At 45.0% G+C, this 17,547-nt stretch overlaps 2 protein-coding genes across 2 annotated transcripts in view; both read left to right on the top strand.

Annotated features, from left to right (window-relative positions):
• Positions 1–10,139, top strand: part of lamb4 (laminin, beta 4) — a 49,108-nt gene extending 38,969 nt beyond the window's left edge. The window contains exons 31-35 of the mRNA XM_063197021.1: positions 6,846–7,053; positions 7,428–7,563; positions 8,061–8,228; positions 8,387–8,540; positions 9,434–10,139. Of these exons, the coding sequence (XP_063053091.1) occupies positions 6,846–7,053; positions 7,428–7,563; positions 8,061–8,228; positions 8,387–8,540; positions 9,434–9,570 (803 nt within the window). The 3' untranslated portion in view covers positions 9,571–10,139. The remainder of the gene's footprint in view (positions 1–6,845; positions 7,054–7,427; positions 7,564–8,060; positions 8,229–8,386; positions 8,541–9,433) is intronic.
• A 1,855-nt stretch (positions 10,140–11,994) lies between these two features.
• lamb1a (laminin, beta 1a) overlaps positions 11,995–17,547 on the top strand; it is a 37,734-nt gene continuing 32,181 nt past the window's right edge. Inside the window, exons 1-4 of the mRNA XM_063197020.1 lie at positions 11,995–12,155; positions 12,770–12,939; positions 15,373–15,511; positions 17,377–17,450. Coding sequence (XP_063053090.1) covers positions 12,131–12,155; positions 12,770–12,939; positions 15,373–15,511; positions 17,377–17,450 — 408 coding nt within the window. The 5' untranslated portion in view covers positions 11,995–12,130. The remainder of the gene's footprint in view (positions 12,156–12,769; positions 12,940–15,372; positions 15,512–17,376; positions 17,451–17,547) is intronic.

Below are 17,547 nucleotides of genomic sequence, written 5' to 3'. Positions count from 1 at the left end.
TCTTTGACCAGGTAAGGCCCGAAGAGGTCTACAGTGGTGAATTTGAAAGGTGCAGCTGGCTCAGTTCTTTCAGGAGGCAGGTCAGCCATGACTTGTTGGCACCTTCTTGCTCTTGACTTTTTGCAGAGGATGCATGCGTCAACAACCTTTTGTGCGATCCTCCTCCCTCTGATGACCCAGGCCTTCTTCCTCATTTTGAGCAGGGTCCCGGCCACTCCATCATGCGCTTCATCGTGCGACTCACGGGCCAGCAGTGTTGACACCCATGAGTCTGCCGGCAGCAGGGGGACAGCAGCATGGTCTCTTTCAAAGTTCTGCACTCTTCCTCCGCACACAAGAAGTCCAGTGCCTTGCTCTTTGAAGACCACAAGCCTGTCTGTCGTGGTGCTGGGGAATTTGGCGCCCTCTTGTGCAGCAAGGAAAAGGTCAGTCAGTGCCTGTTGCCGCTCCTTGGCAGAGATGGTGCCACTCGATGGGACTTCCTCCCACCTTGGTCTGTTGAGGGTTCTGCTTGGCCCGAGGAACCTTTTTGCTGCCCTCCAGACGCAGGCAATGGCTTTCAGGAGTCTTGACAGGTCACTGAACCGCTCCACATCAATGAGGTTCTGAACGGCAGATCCTGCAAGCTCAAGTCCAGCTGGTTTCTGATCTTGGCTTGGTGCTTGCTTGGCAGACTGAGACCTTGTTGTGGCAGCCACAAAGGCTTTCTTTTGCAGCTTGTTTATGCCTTCTCTTGCAGCAGCAGCAATTTCCTTTGCAGACTTGATGGGCCACTCTTTCACAGGTAGAGTAAGGAACTTGGGACCAGTTTGCCACTCAGAGTTCTTGTCCAGGTCTTTGGGACTCCCACCTCTTGTGATCAGGTCTGCGATGTTCTGCGGTCCTGGGACCCACCACCAGTCTTGAGCTTGTGAATTGCTTTGAATTTCTCCGATGCGGTTTGCAAAGAAGGTTTGGAAGCCGTAACTCTCCCTCTGGATCGCACCCAGGACTGTCTGGCTGTCCACAAGGTGGAACCACTGCTCCACTTCAATTCTGCAGTGGGTTTCAAAGTACTTCTTCAGGCGGGAAGCGAACACAGCCCCACAGACTTCAGCCTTCACAGCATCTCCCTTCTGGTCTAAAGGGGTCAGCTTTGCTTTTGACTCCACCAACCTCACGACGGGATCTTGACTGCAGCACCACCTCAGGTACATCACTGCACCATAGGCGTGCTCACTCCCGTCTGAGAATGTGATTGCAAGTGGCTTTCCAGTGCAAGATGGTGGAGTCAGAGCTCTGGAGAACTTCACTTCACAGAGCTGGGCATATTCTTCAAAGAGTTTGATCGCATCTTCTCGTAGACCATCAGAGAGTGCTGTGTCCCATGTGTCTTTGGCGGAGGAACTGCTTCCTTTGGCTTCCTAGAATGCTTTGCGCACAAGGATTGCACCCTTTTGCTTTGCAGGAGTGACGAGGCCAGCAGGATCATACAGTCCAGCCACTTGACTAAGCAGCTCTCTTCTAGTCAGAGGATTTGGGGTCTGAGCTCTTACTTCCTCTTGAAGGAGATTTTGGCCCAGCCGCATTTTCTTTTTTCTCTTTGAGAAATTGATGGACGACATGACATGGAGCTGGTCTTCCTGGACAATGTAGCCAAGGCCAAGTGCTTTGTTGTCGTCATCACCCATTTGATTGGGAAGGACCATGACTGCAGTGTTGGCTTTCTCTCTGTCTTCTGGAGGCTCCTGCCTCCCACTTTGCCCAGAGAACACCCATGGCTTGAGATGGAACCCTCCGGCTTTGAGAATGCGTTCTACATTGGTGGTAGTGGCTTTCAGGCGATTGAGGTCATTGTCGGAGGTCAAAAGGTCATCGACATAGCTGTCTTGCTGCAGTACTCGGCGCTCTTGCTCAAGGTGCATGAACTGAGGGAGGTTGGACGTTTCCCGCATGGCAAGCTGTGCAATGCATCCCGCAGGCTTGTCTCCTATATTCACCCTTGTGATGGCATACACTCCGATCTCCTCATCTTCAGTGTCCCGCCACAGGAACCTGTGCAGATGTACTTCACGATCCTCCAGCCAGACGGAGTTGTACATCTTCTTGATGTCACCCAGAGCAGCAAACACTCCACTTCGGAACCTTAGGAGGACTGCTCGAATGGGGTTTAGGACGTCTGGACCTTTCATGAGCATATCATTCAGGCTCACTCCTCTGCATTTTTGACTGCTGTTCCAGACGAGCCGGACTGGAGTTGTGACTGAGTGAGGGTTTGGTGCTATGAGGTGACTCACGTACCACACAGGTCCGACCCAGCTGGCAATGGCTTTCTCAGACAGCTTGACTGCCGCTCCTCGGGAGACCATGTCGTGCACCTGGGCAGTGTAGGCTGCTTTCCACTTGGGCTCCTTTGAGAGGTGTCGTTCTGTTCTGAGGAATGTTGCCTCCACAGCTCCCCTATTGTTAGGGAGTGAAGCTGGGTCTTCTAGCCATGGATATTTGGCGTGCCAATGTGGATCTTTGCTGTGATGGTCGCTTGTGATGTAGGTGAGCCCTCCTTTCACCACTTCAAGTTCCCGTTCCTCAGCGAGCGTCATCTCTTTGCCCCCTGGTTGGCAATTTCCGCAACGGCAGCCTCCGCATCTCGGCTCACAGGCAGCGCCGATGCTGTCCCACCTCCACCACTCCAGGAAGTCCCGACCGGTGGTCAGGGTTCTGGCTTTCTGAACATCATGGCAAGACTGGATGGTTGGCAGCAGTTGAATGGGAGGCCTGGCTGAGAGTTCCTCATATTTGGTGGCAGCAGTTCGCATTGACCGGGCAAAGTGCGTTCCCGACGTGTGGGCTGACATTTTGACGTCTTCAAAGAGGTCTGGGTGAGTGCCTCCGACTGTCTTTCCCAAGGGTCCATCCCAGAGCACCAGGTCTCCAATGACCCTGATCCGCTGTGGTGCCAGCTTGCCCTCTCTGTGGCTTATCAGAAGGTCAATTTCTTTGGGTCTGGTGAGCTCGGCCATGGGTATGTCTGGGAACAGTCGGTGCAGTTGTTGAGCCGTTACACTGTTGTGGACGTCAGCTATGTTGTCCAGCCCGTAACAGATCAACTGATGAGACTGCAGGCCACCTTTTGGAGACTTGACCCAGACTTTCAACAGGTACCTCTTCGTCTCTACGTGGAACTTCATACCTCCGACTCCGTGGACGACGAGGGTCATCTCCTCACTGCGTAGGTTGAGTCTGCCAGCTGCCTTGTGAGTTATATAATTGGTGTCCGAGGCTAGGTCAATCAAGGTGCCAATTTGTTGCCCAGCGTTTGCGGTCACTTCAAGGAGCATCATTATGACGGGGAGTTCTCTCAGACCGTATTGTAGGAGGAGGCTAGATGGTTCACTTGCTGTACTCAGTGTCCTTGAGGTGGAATTGGAGAAGACATCTCTGCACTGCTTTGCAAGTTCAGCTGGGAGCTTGTTGATGAATTCTTCCTGGTCAACAGTGTATCCTTTTCTCTCTGCTTTTGGGTGATCACTCCTCAGTGCAGTGGTGGTTCGTGGAGCAGCATTGAGACAGAGGTAATAATGGTGGTCTGGGCGGCGTCCATCTTTGCAGTCCGGGTGCTTACACAGGTAGGTGGGTTTGCAGAACGCCTGGCTGTCATGAACTTCCAGACACCTCTCACATGCCCCCAGCTTCTTGACAGCGGCATTCTTCTCTGCTGGTTTCAGGGCCCGGAACTGCTTGCAGAAGTACAGCTTCCGTTTGTGCTTCCAGTCGCCGCAGACGACGCATCCAGAGACTGCATCACCGGACTTGGTGGCTCTTGTCCTGGCGTGCCTTGGCTCAGACCGGGTTTCCCTCTTTGGCTCCTCCTCCTTCAGGTGCTCGAGCTGCTCATAGATGGTTTCTTGGTCTTTAAGGAAGGCCAGGAGACTGTCGAACCTGTTGCCAGGGACCACTGCATTTTTTGGGTCCGCTGCATGCACCAGCCACTCTTTCTTCAGGGTTTCTGGAAGCTTGCTCTCGATGGATTTTGTGACGAGAGGATTCTTCATTGCTCCTGCGTCTCCGAGGTCACATAAATCCTTCAGCGCTTTCTCCACAGTCTGAATGAGCTCCACTATTTTCCGTGGTTGATGGTTCTTAACAGCCGGCATCCTTTGCACCTCCTCCACTATTTCGACGGCAATAGCTGTTTGGTTGCCAAACCGGTTCTCCAAGATGCGGAAGATGTCGGCTGCTTCCTGGTAGCTTGAGAGCCTCAGGTCTCGAGTGATTCTTTCTTCCAGGCTATCCAGCAACTGAAATTTCTTCACTTCTTTTGAGCCTGAGGGCTCACCTTGCTTCTGCAGGGCTTCCCAATCCTTCCTCCATCTATGGAAATCTCGTTTGTTTCCGGAAAATTTTGGGAGTGCGGTTGGTTTGAGTCGGATGGCAGGCACGAGTGGAGCGTGAGAGACAGGGGTGGGTTGTCGCTTCTCCTCCTTCAGTTTCTCAGCAATGAAGTCTGCCTTCCTGGCTGTAAGTGCGGGGATCCTTTGGATGAGGTCGCTCAGGCGGTCCAGAATGTTTTGCTTTTGACCAGGTGGGACCCATCGCTTCCACCGTTCGAAAGCCTCTTTCGCCGCTTCGGTCAGGTCTCGGAAGTGGGCCAGCAGGAATTCGTAGCCCTCTAGGCTGTTGTTGGGGTCTACTGTGCCTGTGCGTTTGCCCTCCCCCTCGGCCACTTGGAGCGCGGTGAGAATTTCTTTTTCGCCGTAGTCGGACCACAGCACATCTTGGAGTAGACCTTTCAGTTGGTTCAACCGCTCCTCACACTCACCAGCGGTCTTTGTGAGGTCAGCCCTTTGATCTTGTGGTAACTCCCCCTCCTCTTCCTCCAGATCTTCGAGGAGTTTGGCTTCCACATCATCGTTGGCCTCCCAGACCCTTTCTGCAGCCTTTGAGAGCGTGTTGAATGCTTCTTCTAGCTCTACAGCTGGCTTGTCCCTGTAGGTCCTCTGCAGTGTGTTTGCCAGCCGGGTGAAAGTCCTTTTTGCCACGGCCCGATCCTTCTTGAGCTCATCGGCAGACATTTCTCCCGCTGTAGACTGTGGCTCACTGGCAGGGTAAGTGTTTGTCGTTGTGTGCGCTTCTGTTTCGGTCTTGCGCTTTCTTGCCTTTCTCCGCATCGACAGCAAGGCTCCCTAGTTGTCCTCCAGCTCCTGGCTCAGTGGTTCCCCACGTCCTTGGCTGCTGGATCTCGACGTCAGGGCCTCACGTTGTCGTCAGGATGGCTTCCTTCCGGTTCCAGGTCCTGGTCCCGGTTTTTTACTGTCAAGTTGTTTGGTTTTGTTTAGTTTTGTTTTGAGTTTTTTCTTTGTTTTCAGTTTTGTTTGGTTTGTTTGTTTTATCCTCTGTGCATTTTTCCCCAACTTGAAAAGGTGACACTGGTGGAGCTGAAGGCACTGGAATTCACTCAAGCATGGACAGGACTACTGAGTTCCGTTTTAGTTTCTCCTTTTCCTTTTTTTTCTTTTTATTTAGAGTTCAAGGCATTCAAGGTTCATCACAAATCAACAGGAAACAGAGCAGGTCTTTAGTCCCGTTAGTCCCTTTGCTAGGCAGGTAAAAAACCTGAAGGGAGATATAGCAGAAAAAGAACATGACATTAGTAAGCAGTAAAGAGCAGTGCGTTCATGCAAAGTGCAAATATGTAATGTGCAAAAATGCTTCATATAAATATGTCAAAGATAAACTTTGTAATATAAATACACTATAGATTAGTCATAAAAATACATTTCTGTAGAAAAATAGAATTCGATGTGAATAAAATGAGCATTTATACACATTAAATATTTAACTTAATTTTGACCATAGGCAACCCCACTAACTGAGCGCAATTGCCAAGCGTCGGCTGGAAACAACAGCATTAAATAACAGATAGAGCGTTAGTGAATCAAACCAACTTGTGCCTGGCTATTAACTTTACAATGTTTCACTGTTTCACTCATTGTAACTAAGGAAGGAAACAGCAGTCCGAAAACAAATACTACCATATGCAGTCCAGACAAACACTGGTTAAATGCCATAGCGCATCACATCTCGCTACAAACAAGTTAACACAAACAACCGCGATGTAGGACAAACTCAGAAGTTCTTACCGGCTGCCTCTCCAAGTTTCAGTGTCAGTGTTGCACAGAATTTTAGCCAGCATTAGTCAAGCACAGCAAGCTTTTGTGTGTGACTCTTACCGTGTCTTTTCCCAACTGGAGTGAGGCAACCTAATTAAACGCACCTGAGTTTGACTTCTGCCGCGTTGTCAGATCAGCTGCGCTAGGGACAGCTGACGCTGATCAGCCAACGCACACAGCGCTAATTAGGTGGCTTGCGCTTAGCGCAGGTTAAACACCTCCCATTTTTTACCATTTTTTTTTCAATTTTTCTCCCGTGAATTTAAGTGAAATTAAAATAAATACAAAACTCTCATTGAACTGCACAATAGGTTTCTTTATTATTACACAGATGCATTTCGGTGTTCTGCCTTCCTCAGTGTGTCTCAGTGTGGGCACACTGAGGAAGGCAGAACGCAGAAATGTGTCTGTGTAACAATGAAGAAACCTATGCATGGTGCGACCTTTTCTCATTTTTCAACCAACCAACATTGTAATTGTATTTTTATGTTGGACTTTTAGCACAGTGGGCAGTGGGCATTTTATTTTTTATTTTAATTTCTTTTTTTTCGATTCTTTTTTTAATACCCTAATGCTGTCTTTTATCTTTTGGCTGTACAACACGTTGCTGTTGTAAATTACTCACCATATAAACGGAGAGTTAATATTGTACTACTAATAATAGTACTGTAATAACATACATTCCTCTGTGAATAGATGAAATGGCGGAGCCAGATGATATCGAGCAACTTGCCAGGGCGGTCTTGGCCATCCAGTTGCCCAAGTCTCCAGACGAGATCCAGGAGATGATCAAAAACATCCGGGACGTGCTGTCCAACTTCTCCAACTTTCAGGAAGACCTTGATGAGCTGAAGGAGAAAGCCAAAGCAGCTGAGGATTTGCTGCAGCAAGCCAAGGACATCAAGTAACCCAAATATTACCAGTCCTAGGCAGAGGGATTTGCTTTGTTTTAAAAGTCTTTCACTGTTAGAAAAAAAACAATATAAGAGGACATACTGTGCAGGAGAAGTCAAAAACCAAAAAGGCATTTCTGTACATGGCACAACTACAATTGCATACTTTTACCAAAATCAGCACACAATATAGTATTAGAGGACCTAGCACATTAACATTTATGTTTGTATGAAAACATTATCTTGAACTTTACTGTATATACTGTATGTATAAACTTTATGCTAACGTAAGCCTATTTTCTTGCATATCCAGACATTATTACTTGGATTACTTGTGCAAACACAGTCTTTCTATTTTTTTTCTTCTCTCTTTTTTCAATCCAAGAAATAGGACAAAAAACATTGATGTGAGCGACATCCGTAAAACCCTGTCGGAGGCTGAGAAGGTCCAAGATAAGGTGACAGAGGACCTGGAGGCTGCCAAGACCAACACAGACGACGCGGCGGACAAGATTAAGGAGGTAACCAAGCTGCTGCTTCCTCACATGATTGATGAACTCTGGCCCAGCCGAGGCTTAGTAGGCTGGGCACTAGACTGCAGAGCGGGCGACCCGGGTTCGATTCCCAACCCAGGTCATTTCCCGATCCTCCCCTGTCTCTCTCCCACTCATTTCCTGTCCCACTCTTCACTGTCCTCTCCAAATAAAGTTGAAAAAAAAAGATTGATATACTCTGACATATTAACTTTTAAAAACATATTAAAGCACTATTATTTTAGTATTATATGGTTCATTTACAATAATAAAATGGTAATAACGTGTTTTTTTATTTACTTGGCTCAAACACATCTTGGTGATGCAGAGTATAAAAAAGCGTTAAAAATATGTCCCGTATTGTTGCCCCACCCTACATTACCATTGTATATTTGTTGGGATTTTGACGTTCTACAAGCATTCATGGCTTAGATGCTTTTGAAAGCAAAAATCTTGCTTACCGGTATTATGGGCTATTTTTCCAGACTGAAAAAAAGCTGGACAACATGGAGCCTTCGTTAAATCCTAACCTGAAAGACATGCTGGATGAGATTGAAGCATTGAAGAACAAAACTGAGATGAACCGGGCGCAGGCAGAGGAGGCGAAAGCAGCAGCTGACGCAGTGCTACAGAACACCACCGGTCTCGACGAGGTACGTCATCTATCAGCCAATCAAATTATGCCATCGATCAATTAGGTACACCGTCGACCAATTAGGTATAGTTGGTCAGGTTCGCCATCAGAAAATCACTATGAACCAGTCCATCAGTCAACTAGGCATTTAATATCATTCATCATGTGTGTTTGCAGGATCTTAAAAACATTACAGACCTGTTTGAGACACTAAAGGATAAAAAAGACAACCACACCGCCAATGCTGAGGTGGATGACCGCCTGAAAAACATCACAGCTGAAGTGGAAAAAATGGCCAAGGACGTTGAAGACAAGATGAAGAAAATTGAAGGTTTGTGTGAACTGTGCAAACATACATTGATAATCATTTTAAAATATAAATAGTTGGTAACACTTTAGAATAGGGTTCACACATTAGCCACTAATGCAGGCCCACCTGTCTGACATGTTAAGAAAATCTAACAGGGCGAATACACCAGCGAATACAACGCTGAACTGTGCAGCCAGAGCAATGCGTACAATAGAAGCTACAGAGTATTTCCGTTAAATGCAGAATGCAAGCATTCCAACATTCCCATTGGCTGTGGCGGCCGTCGCCGAACCGCATCATAGCTCATTTGCATAATGCTCGCTCACGTCCAACTACAAACACTTCGCCCAAGTCGCATGAATCGCCTCTAGTTCTGTTCTGTCTCTCGCGACTCAATACAAAGTAATTTACTTCTGTCGCTGGGATCATTCTTGTCGCGCTTGATCTATTCGTGTCTTATAATTTGCTAGGTGTGTATTTAAAAACCTTCTTTTTTGTTGTCAATAACGCCTTTATTATTGATATCATTGCAATAATGAACTTGTAGGCCATCGCTTGGCTTAATGCACGTCTTATAAAGCACTTATACAGATAGTAAATAATTAGCCATGTATTAGTAGCTAACATGTGAAGCTTATTTTAAAGTGTTACCAAATATTACTGCAAGAAGGATATCACTTGTGCACTACCCTCTTTGATGGTCCACCGTACACAACTGGAGGACCAACCATACAGGGGTGGATTTCTCGAAACCAAAGTTGCTTACTACATTAGCTACTTTGTTGTTTTCAATGCATTTTCCCATTGGCAACTACCGAAGTTGCTAAGGGGCTAACAACTTCTCTTTTGAGAAATGCACCCCAGACTGCCTATTTACCATGCTGTAGCTCACTTGCTTTTCTCTGTTGATTTAGATCTGGAAAATCGAATTCAAGGCGTCATCAAAAATAAGGAGGACAAAGAGAAGCTTATCGCTGAGCTGTTGGAAGAGGTCACAAAACTTAAAGATCACATTTCAGAACGGGCCGAGAACTATTCGAAATGCAGCTAAACAACGCCACATCCCACGGACTTAATTGTGTCAACCTTGTGGAGAAATTTGTTGACTGACAGAAACACTGTACTGTAAGATCAGATGTCATTACGACATTTCGTCTCTTTTATCCTAAGAAGATAAATACAGTGAAGCTTCATATAAATCAGATCTAAGTTCAACTTAGCATCTTATTCTTGCGCTTTCCTGAATCTTTTTATATGGTGTTTTAAGAGAAAATGATCTGAAGTCAGTAAGATCGTAAACTATTCGAAAAGACACAAGACTGAATAAGGCTGCTGTTGAAAGCACTGTTCATTGTTGGTCTGTGCATTAGACAGATCTAGAGCATAACTTGGAAATTGCTTGCTATAGTCAGTTGAAAGCCAATATCAGTGTAAGCTATTGTATGTATTGCCAAAGGCAGCATATCAAATCATTACAGACTGTTACTGTTTTGATATGTTTATCCATAAAATGAGAAGTCTTTGCGATTTGTTTTGGATTCTCATAGATGCAAGAAATGACACCTGTTACTTTTTGTCTTCTCTGTTCATTAATTGTTTTAATTAAATGGTTTGACTGATTGTTCTTTTTCAAATTCCTCTCCTCATTCAACATAAAATAGCAAACAAAATACAGCATGCTACATCCAAAAAGACAAGTGATATATGATCTGAAACATAAAAAGTTAAATCATCCTCCAACCCCACCGGATCTTATTATAAGTCTGCCTTTAATGCTATACTCCCTGCCATCGCTCCAAGCGATTCCCTGAGTTGGTTTCAGGTCACCTTCATTTTGGCCTGCTCCTGTGAGTCGACGTGTGTGGCCTTGGAAGGGAAAGGAAGATAGTGACTCAGACTCTCTCTCTCTCTCTCTCTCTCTCTCTCTCTCTCTCTCTCTCTCTCTCTCTCACACACACACACACACACACACACACACACACACACACACACACACACACACACACACACACACACACACACTGTGTCAATGTTTATATCACAATAATGAATTAAAACACACATCATTGGTTTGGTCAACAGCCAACTTCCCGAGAATGAGAGGGTTTTTTGTTGGCCTCAAGACCATGTATGCCAAAGGTCTTTGATGTATAACTCAACATTGTCTGACTAATACTTTCACTAGGCTTTGATTTACCTGAACTTCATCACATTTATTTATTGCACACACACACACACACACACACACACACACACACACACACACACACACACACACACACACACACACACACACACACACACACACACATACGCAGGGCCAATTTAACATTGGATTTAATTGGGCCCAGAGGGCAGGTATAGGACAAGGCAAGGATAGAGCGAAAATATACGTGCCTGTCTGACTTACTGGATCAGATGTTCCAGACAGATCAAATGTGCTAGACAATTCAAATATGCATTACCACCATAAGAGTTGCCTTAGCCTAAATAAAGGATGCAAGCAAAGAATGTTATGCCTAGCAGCACTCGAAATTCATAAAGCCAGCTCTCTCTCTCTCTCTCTCTCTCTCTCTCTCTCTCTCTCTCTCTCTCTCTCTCTCTCTCTCTCTCTCTCTCTCTCTCTCTCTCTCTCTCTCTCTCTCTGGCAGGCACTGTGTGATGGCAAAATGAGAAAAAAGACGGTTCATGGTGTGTATATTTGTTCAAGTAGTTTTTATTAATTGCCTAATTGTACAGTAACAATGTCCAAAAGAGATGCCAAGGAGTCACTCAGTGTTCAGGGGGGTAGATATGTGAAATCAGATGCTGTTAACTACCCCTAGACCTATCAAGCAGTTAGTCTATCCTACGGGCTAGAAATGTCAGTTAGTTAGTTAGTTAGAAACGTTATTGTCCCCAATGGGGATTTTTTTTTCAAATGGGATGACCCTCCACCTAAAAGTCATGGATAACCTTTTTTGCTATTGTAACTTGGTTTTAAAAAGAAAAGCAAGCTGCAGCATGGATTTTACTGAATCATGATATTAGGGTATAACCTTGGATTGGACACCAAAACGCACAGCAACGGGGGGGTTCATGTAGCGTCTATCAAATCCAATTTAAACCTTCAGGCACAGCGAGTTGTTTCCTGCCCCCTGGAATGTCTTTTGTTAATAGTGCGTAAAAGTAGGGGGTTGGGTAGCCTACCTGCAGAGACTATCTGCAACCTCATCAAAATGCAGCAACTTTACTTTGTGAGACAATGGTATCAATTCTACCCAGATTGTGTTGGTTTTTGCAGGCAAAGACACGATTGTTCAACCCATGATTGGATACAATCGGTTCTGCTCTCTGTCTAGGCTCGGTGGGATGACTTTTGGTTGGGATTCTGGTGGACATATCGAATATCGTCCAAGGGGGTGGGCAGTTTTACGCATTGTGCGCATGTCTTGAGGTCTTGCAAGAAAGTTAGTTCATTGAGTGCCAGGAGGAGCAGAGTGGAGTGAGTGGAGAGTTGTGGTGGATAAGGGGAGTCCACCGTTACCTTGAACAGAGGATACACCAGTCTACATCCCTGGAAAGCCTGCACGCAGGAAGACAAAACGGGGAAGTTACCGTGTAACATCAAGATGTACCCTACCGTGGTGCTTCTATGTAAGTAGCCTACTTAAATATCAAATCGATTGTTTCTTTATATAACCTAGATTAAACTTTTGCATTATCATGTAATAACTGAACAAAGTTTTTGTAAGGATCTGAAACTGAAAAGAGTGTTCCCGGAATATATGGGCTTTCACGTCCCTGGCAGTTGGGGAATTGTGCATGCCGATAACTTTGGTCCGTAGTCACATTCGCATGATCCCCATTAGGCTACATGGCTGAATCTTGTGATTTGTGCGCAGCGAACCTAATTCATGTCGTAGGCTACACTTTGAATAAATTTGAGCAATTTTATAGCAGTAGGCCAATTCACTAGTTGGGTTTGGATGGTTGTGTTTGGATAACTACGTATGTATTTGTTTTATTGATGAAGTTTTAAAAGAAAATGTTGAGGGAAAAAAAAGATGTTTTGAAGTTACCCAGACATCATCTCAAAAATATATTGTGGCACAGCCGCACAAAGGATGTTGGAAAAATGGAACCCTGGAAGGTTAGGCCAACACTTGATAATCTAGTTTTAGGATGAGATTGGCATAAAGACAAGTTGTTTTAAAGAAAAATGAACATCCTATTTTAACACGTGGTGTATTTCCCTTCACCTATTGCAGTGGTCAGCGTCGCCCTGGCGCAAGAGCCGGAGCTGGGCGATGTGTGTACACAGGGCAGCTGTTACCCCGCAACAGGAGACCTCCTCATCGGCCGAGCCCATCAGCTCTCTTCCACTTCCACTTGCGGTGTCGTCAAGCCAGAACCCTTCTGCATCGTCAGTCATCTTCAGGTAGCCTATATTGACCAATAGTAGAAACTCCATATACATACACATTGGATGTGTAGTTCTAGAAACAGAAAAAAATGTATCAAGTTGGCTTACATTACATGCCCCCATCTTGGCTGGCCAGATGCGCGTTTGAAAGGTTATCCCCATAAACTCCCCATAAAAAGTTCTCTCTGCAGGAATATTGCAGCAGTCAGCCAGTAATTTGGCTCATAAAACCACTGTCTGATTACAATCTACCCCTTGTCTAATTTGAGCGGAAGTTGGTGTGGGAACTTTTCCAAAGGCTTTTGGGGGAATTTTTCATTCCTCCACATGGATCTGTTGCCTGAATTCTGAAACAGGTTTCATCTCATCATTCTGTCTGCGGTTGGGCATTCTTTTGTTCCGCAGTGCTTGCAGAAGTATGAAAACTAGTCCTGGTGTCTACCCAGAGGCAAACATTCTGTCTTAGATTTGTCATAACTTTGTTTCCCAAAACCAAAATGAGATGATGTTTTGTGTTGAGTGTGTTTTGTGTATTTTTTTTCTCCTGGGGGGGTTTGAGGAGAAACTAGCCTACTTTGTTACTTTTGTTTCCTTTGGCCTTTGTTTCACATATTGAAGAAAAAAAAAATCCAGGCCAACAGGCCAGCAGATGCCGAGTTAGATCCTCACTCAGACGGTGGGATTTTTGGAGAAACTGATCAGAAATCAATAAGATTGCTTTTGTTCCTGATAGAGAAAGTCGAGATACTTCCAAAATCAATATTTCGCTCTGGGTAAAAGTACCTTTTGATGATCCTAAAACATGTGCAGGTAAAGATTTGACTTTTGTGGCGCAGTCGCTCTCTTTTCTTTGTCTTCTCGTTGAATGTTTAACTCCAAATGTATGTATAGTGTGGTGCGGTAATTACCCCAAACAAACGCCTTTGTGCAGACCTGAGGTGTAAACCTTATCATCAAAAGCATGCAGAAAAAAAGCACCTATTATTAAGTCATTTGAGAAATAAGACCCTCATCTTAGATTAGACTGTTATGGGGCTCCCTTTTGTCTGTCCTTATGTTTGATGAAGACATGTTGTAACACCTTTTAGGATTGGGACTGAACTGGGATCAGGTTACACCCCCCCTATTCGTCTCGCAAGAGTGAGGGTTCTCCTATTGTTATCTAGCTGACCATGTTAGAAACTATACACATGTATCCGGGCACAGGATAAATGCTAGCCCACTGCTCTGTGTATGGGTCTGTGCGGGGTGATTGTGAGCCAGCATACTCCTCCAATGTCTGCTGTATGTATGTGTACTGCGACTTCTACCAGATGGGTAAAAATGCAGAGGACCCCCACTCGCAGTGGTATGTGTGGAGAATTACTCCATAGATGGGTCAAATACAGACCTCCCACCCCCCCAGGGACAATGATAAAGACTTAACTTCAAAATGCAGACCTTCTTATCTTTACAGTGGAGAAATTCTCTCTGTTTTCCAATTCCCCCTTTTGTCTCTCACACATGTTTCCCCTCACCCCCCCCCACCCCCCCCACACACACAGATACATACTGACGAGGCAGAAACATCTGGAAAGCAAATTACAACTTTTCGTTTTTTGGTGTTTTACTGTGCTCATGCCTCTCATCTAGCACGGAGGTCAAAGTGCCCCATTTGTTTTTGCAGTGGGATGTGAGCCCGTTGACTTCAAAAGTTCTTAATTATGGGCCTAGCGTGAAAAGGGGGAGAAAAGAAACACGTTTACCATAGGAACAGACTAAAGAACATGTAAATCAAGTGAACCTGAATGAGTTAGGTGATCATCAGTTTTTCATCAAGTTTTTTTGTAATATTTTCTTTGAAGTGGTCTTCATAATGGTGTCATGTACAACCATCGTAAGAGTGATACAATGCATGTCAGGAACATTAATGACACGTTATTGACATTTATGACTATTGACATAATGTCTCTTTCAGCTTTTTATTTTGTAAGTTGACATTTGTCATAAGTTGACATTGTTTGGGTGTCATGATATTCCTAAACCAAATGACACATGACAGAGCTCTAAATTAACACTCGCCAACCGGTCAAATCCTGGTGGAAATTCAGTTTGGCTGGTAGAAAAGACTACCATACTAGTCACTTTGACCCATTAGCTAGTGTGTGTCTGGCTAGTAAGATTAACATCTGCAAGGCGTTTTGGCTGGTGATGAAAAAAGCCCTAGAGCCCTGTTCACAAACATCAATGTGTATTAATGTTCCTGATGTGTCGTAGGCTATCATTCTTATGAACGTTAAATGACACCCTTATGTAGATTACGACAATTTAAGTGTTAACCAGGTTTTTTTCTGTCTTTGGAATTCCAACTGATATGTAATCGACTGCCTTTTCTGTTTGCTATTCGTCCCCACCCGTGTTCCCCCCACCCCTCCACCCGTGCACCCACCACCCCTCACTGGGTCACAGGATGAGAAGAAGTGCTTTGTTTGTGATTCCACTGAGACCTACAGCGAGAAGATGCATCACACGACCAGCCACAGGATCGAAAACGTCGTCACGACGTTCGCCCCCAACCGCCTGAAAACTTGGTGGCAGTCGGAGAATGGTAAGTTTTCTCGTGGGAAAAAAAAGAAGGAAAGAGAAGAAGAAGGGGAAGGGGAGGTGAGGAGGACAGGAGGACGAGATTGAATTAAAGGGGAAACTCTCTCTCTCTCTCTCTCTCTCTATTTATCTCTCTCTCTCTCTCTCTCTCTCTCTCTCTCTCTCTCTCTCTCTCTCTCTCTCTCTCTCTCTCTCTCTCTCTCTCTCTGTCGTTTGCATTCCCCCTCTCTTGAGCCCAATGGCCTGCAAACATGGTGACCGTTGGAGAACTGTACGTTTTCTCATGGGAAAAAAAAGAACGAGAAGGAGGGGATGGGGATGGGGATGGGGGAGGTGATGTGAGGATGACGAGGTTGAATTAAAGGTGAAACACACACACTCTCCCTCCTTCCTCTCCTTTACGTTCCCTCGCTCTCTCTCCCTCCTTCCTCTCCTTTACGTTCCCTCGCTCTCTCTCTCTCCTTCCTCTCCTTTGCCTTCCCTTGGTCTGTAATTAGGCCATCAGGGAGGGTGGAAAGCTTTAAAGCTAACATGTCATTGTTGGCCAGACGCGCTAGGTAGAGACACCTACCTATTAACTCCTAACAGGGACCCCTCTCTTCTTCTCGCCGGGTCAATCATTACCTGGCGGGTCGTGGCTGTGGGAATTGAATTGGTTGACCAGTTTTATTGAGTGTCAAGTGAAAAAAAAAGTTACAAACCGTTCAGTCTGGGGCTAACCCCAATAACTTTGGTGCTTACTAGTGAAATCCATTAAGCCTAAAGACAAAAAAGAATGGTGTTTTCAAAGAAGTACAAGTGTGCCCATATAGTAGTGTCCAGGTGCAGGACAATTGAAGTAAATCCAATAAAAATGTTATAAAGAAGCCTTTACTTCCCGGTGTTCTTGCCAGTTGAAGACTTAGGCGGGTTGAAACATTGCAGTCTTCTTAATAAAGACACTGAGAAGTCAAGCAGTGTTGCTGAATTGTTTCACATATATCAAAATGATGATTTGTCATGCATTAAAATGGTCAGTGGGTGTTCTTCCCTTCTAGGAGAGAAATATGTGATGCGGAAAAAAGAAAAAGCATGAGGATAGTGAAATTGGAGAGCCGTGTGAGAAGGGGAGGGGGCACACTGTGTTTGTGTGTGTGTGTGTGTGTGTGTGTGTGTGTGTGTGTGTGTGTGTGTGTGTGTGTGTGTGTGTGTGTGTGTGTGTGTGTGTGTGTGTGTGTGTGTGTGTGTTCAGGGGGTTTTCAGGCAGGAAGAGGGTCAGGAAAGCAAGGGATAGGGATGGGGGTGAGGGGGGACAGAGAATATAATCTCCTCTCAGAAGAAAGGCAGTGGTTACTCATCAAAAGAATGAATGAATGAATGAACGAATGAACAAGTGAATGAATGAAAAGATGAATAAATGACTGAATAAATAAAGGGACTCTAGTGGAATAAGGGATCTGTAAAAATGCAGCCCGAGCAAGTTGTACTCTTTTTCAGGCTAAAGTTGAAGGGATTTCCTGCTGGTTTGAACCATGCAGACAAGATGGTCTCAGAGAAAACAGGACAGTTCCTCTGTGTTCATAGTTGTTTTAACTGTTGAATCAAATGCCTTTCCCTGTTAGGGAGTAGATTTCTGAGCTGTTTACAGTAGATGATTCCAAATGATATTATATGGAGTTCATTTTGGACTTTTGTCCAACTTATAGCCAATATTTCCCTTACACAAGTAGCTCACAAAATGGTTAAAGATTCAATGTTTTTATTTGAATCAGTAATTCAAACATGTGGCATATAAGCGTCTATGTTCAGATACTGCTTTAGTTTGACGTTTAGATTGGAGATGAACTCTCATATCTGAACATCACACCCCTCTCCTCTTCCAATATTCAGGTATGGAAAATGTCACCATCCAGCTGAATCTGGAAGCAGAGTTTCACTTCACCCATCTGATCATGACCTTCAAGGTACATTTGCTTTAAGTGTTAAATATACTTTCACATCTAAAAGAATGTTTTCGATGAGTGTCATTATCATGATTCTGTTTTATGAGAAAATCCTTTT

The sequence above is a fragment of the Engraulis encrasicolus genome, chromosome 4, assembly GCF_034702125.1.
Source record: "Engraulis encrasicolus isolate BLACKSEA-1 chromosome 4, IST_EnEncr_1.0, whole genome shotgun sequence".
NCBI classification, from domain to species: domain Eukaryota; kingdom Metazoa; phylum Chordata; class Actinopteri; order Clupeiformes; family Engraulidae; genus Engraulis; species Engraulis encrasicolus.
Note: the sequence above shows the minus strand (reverse complement) of the source record. Positions and strands in the feature narration are given on the sequence as shown.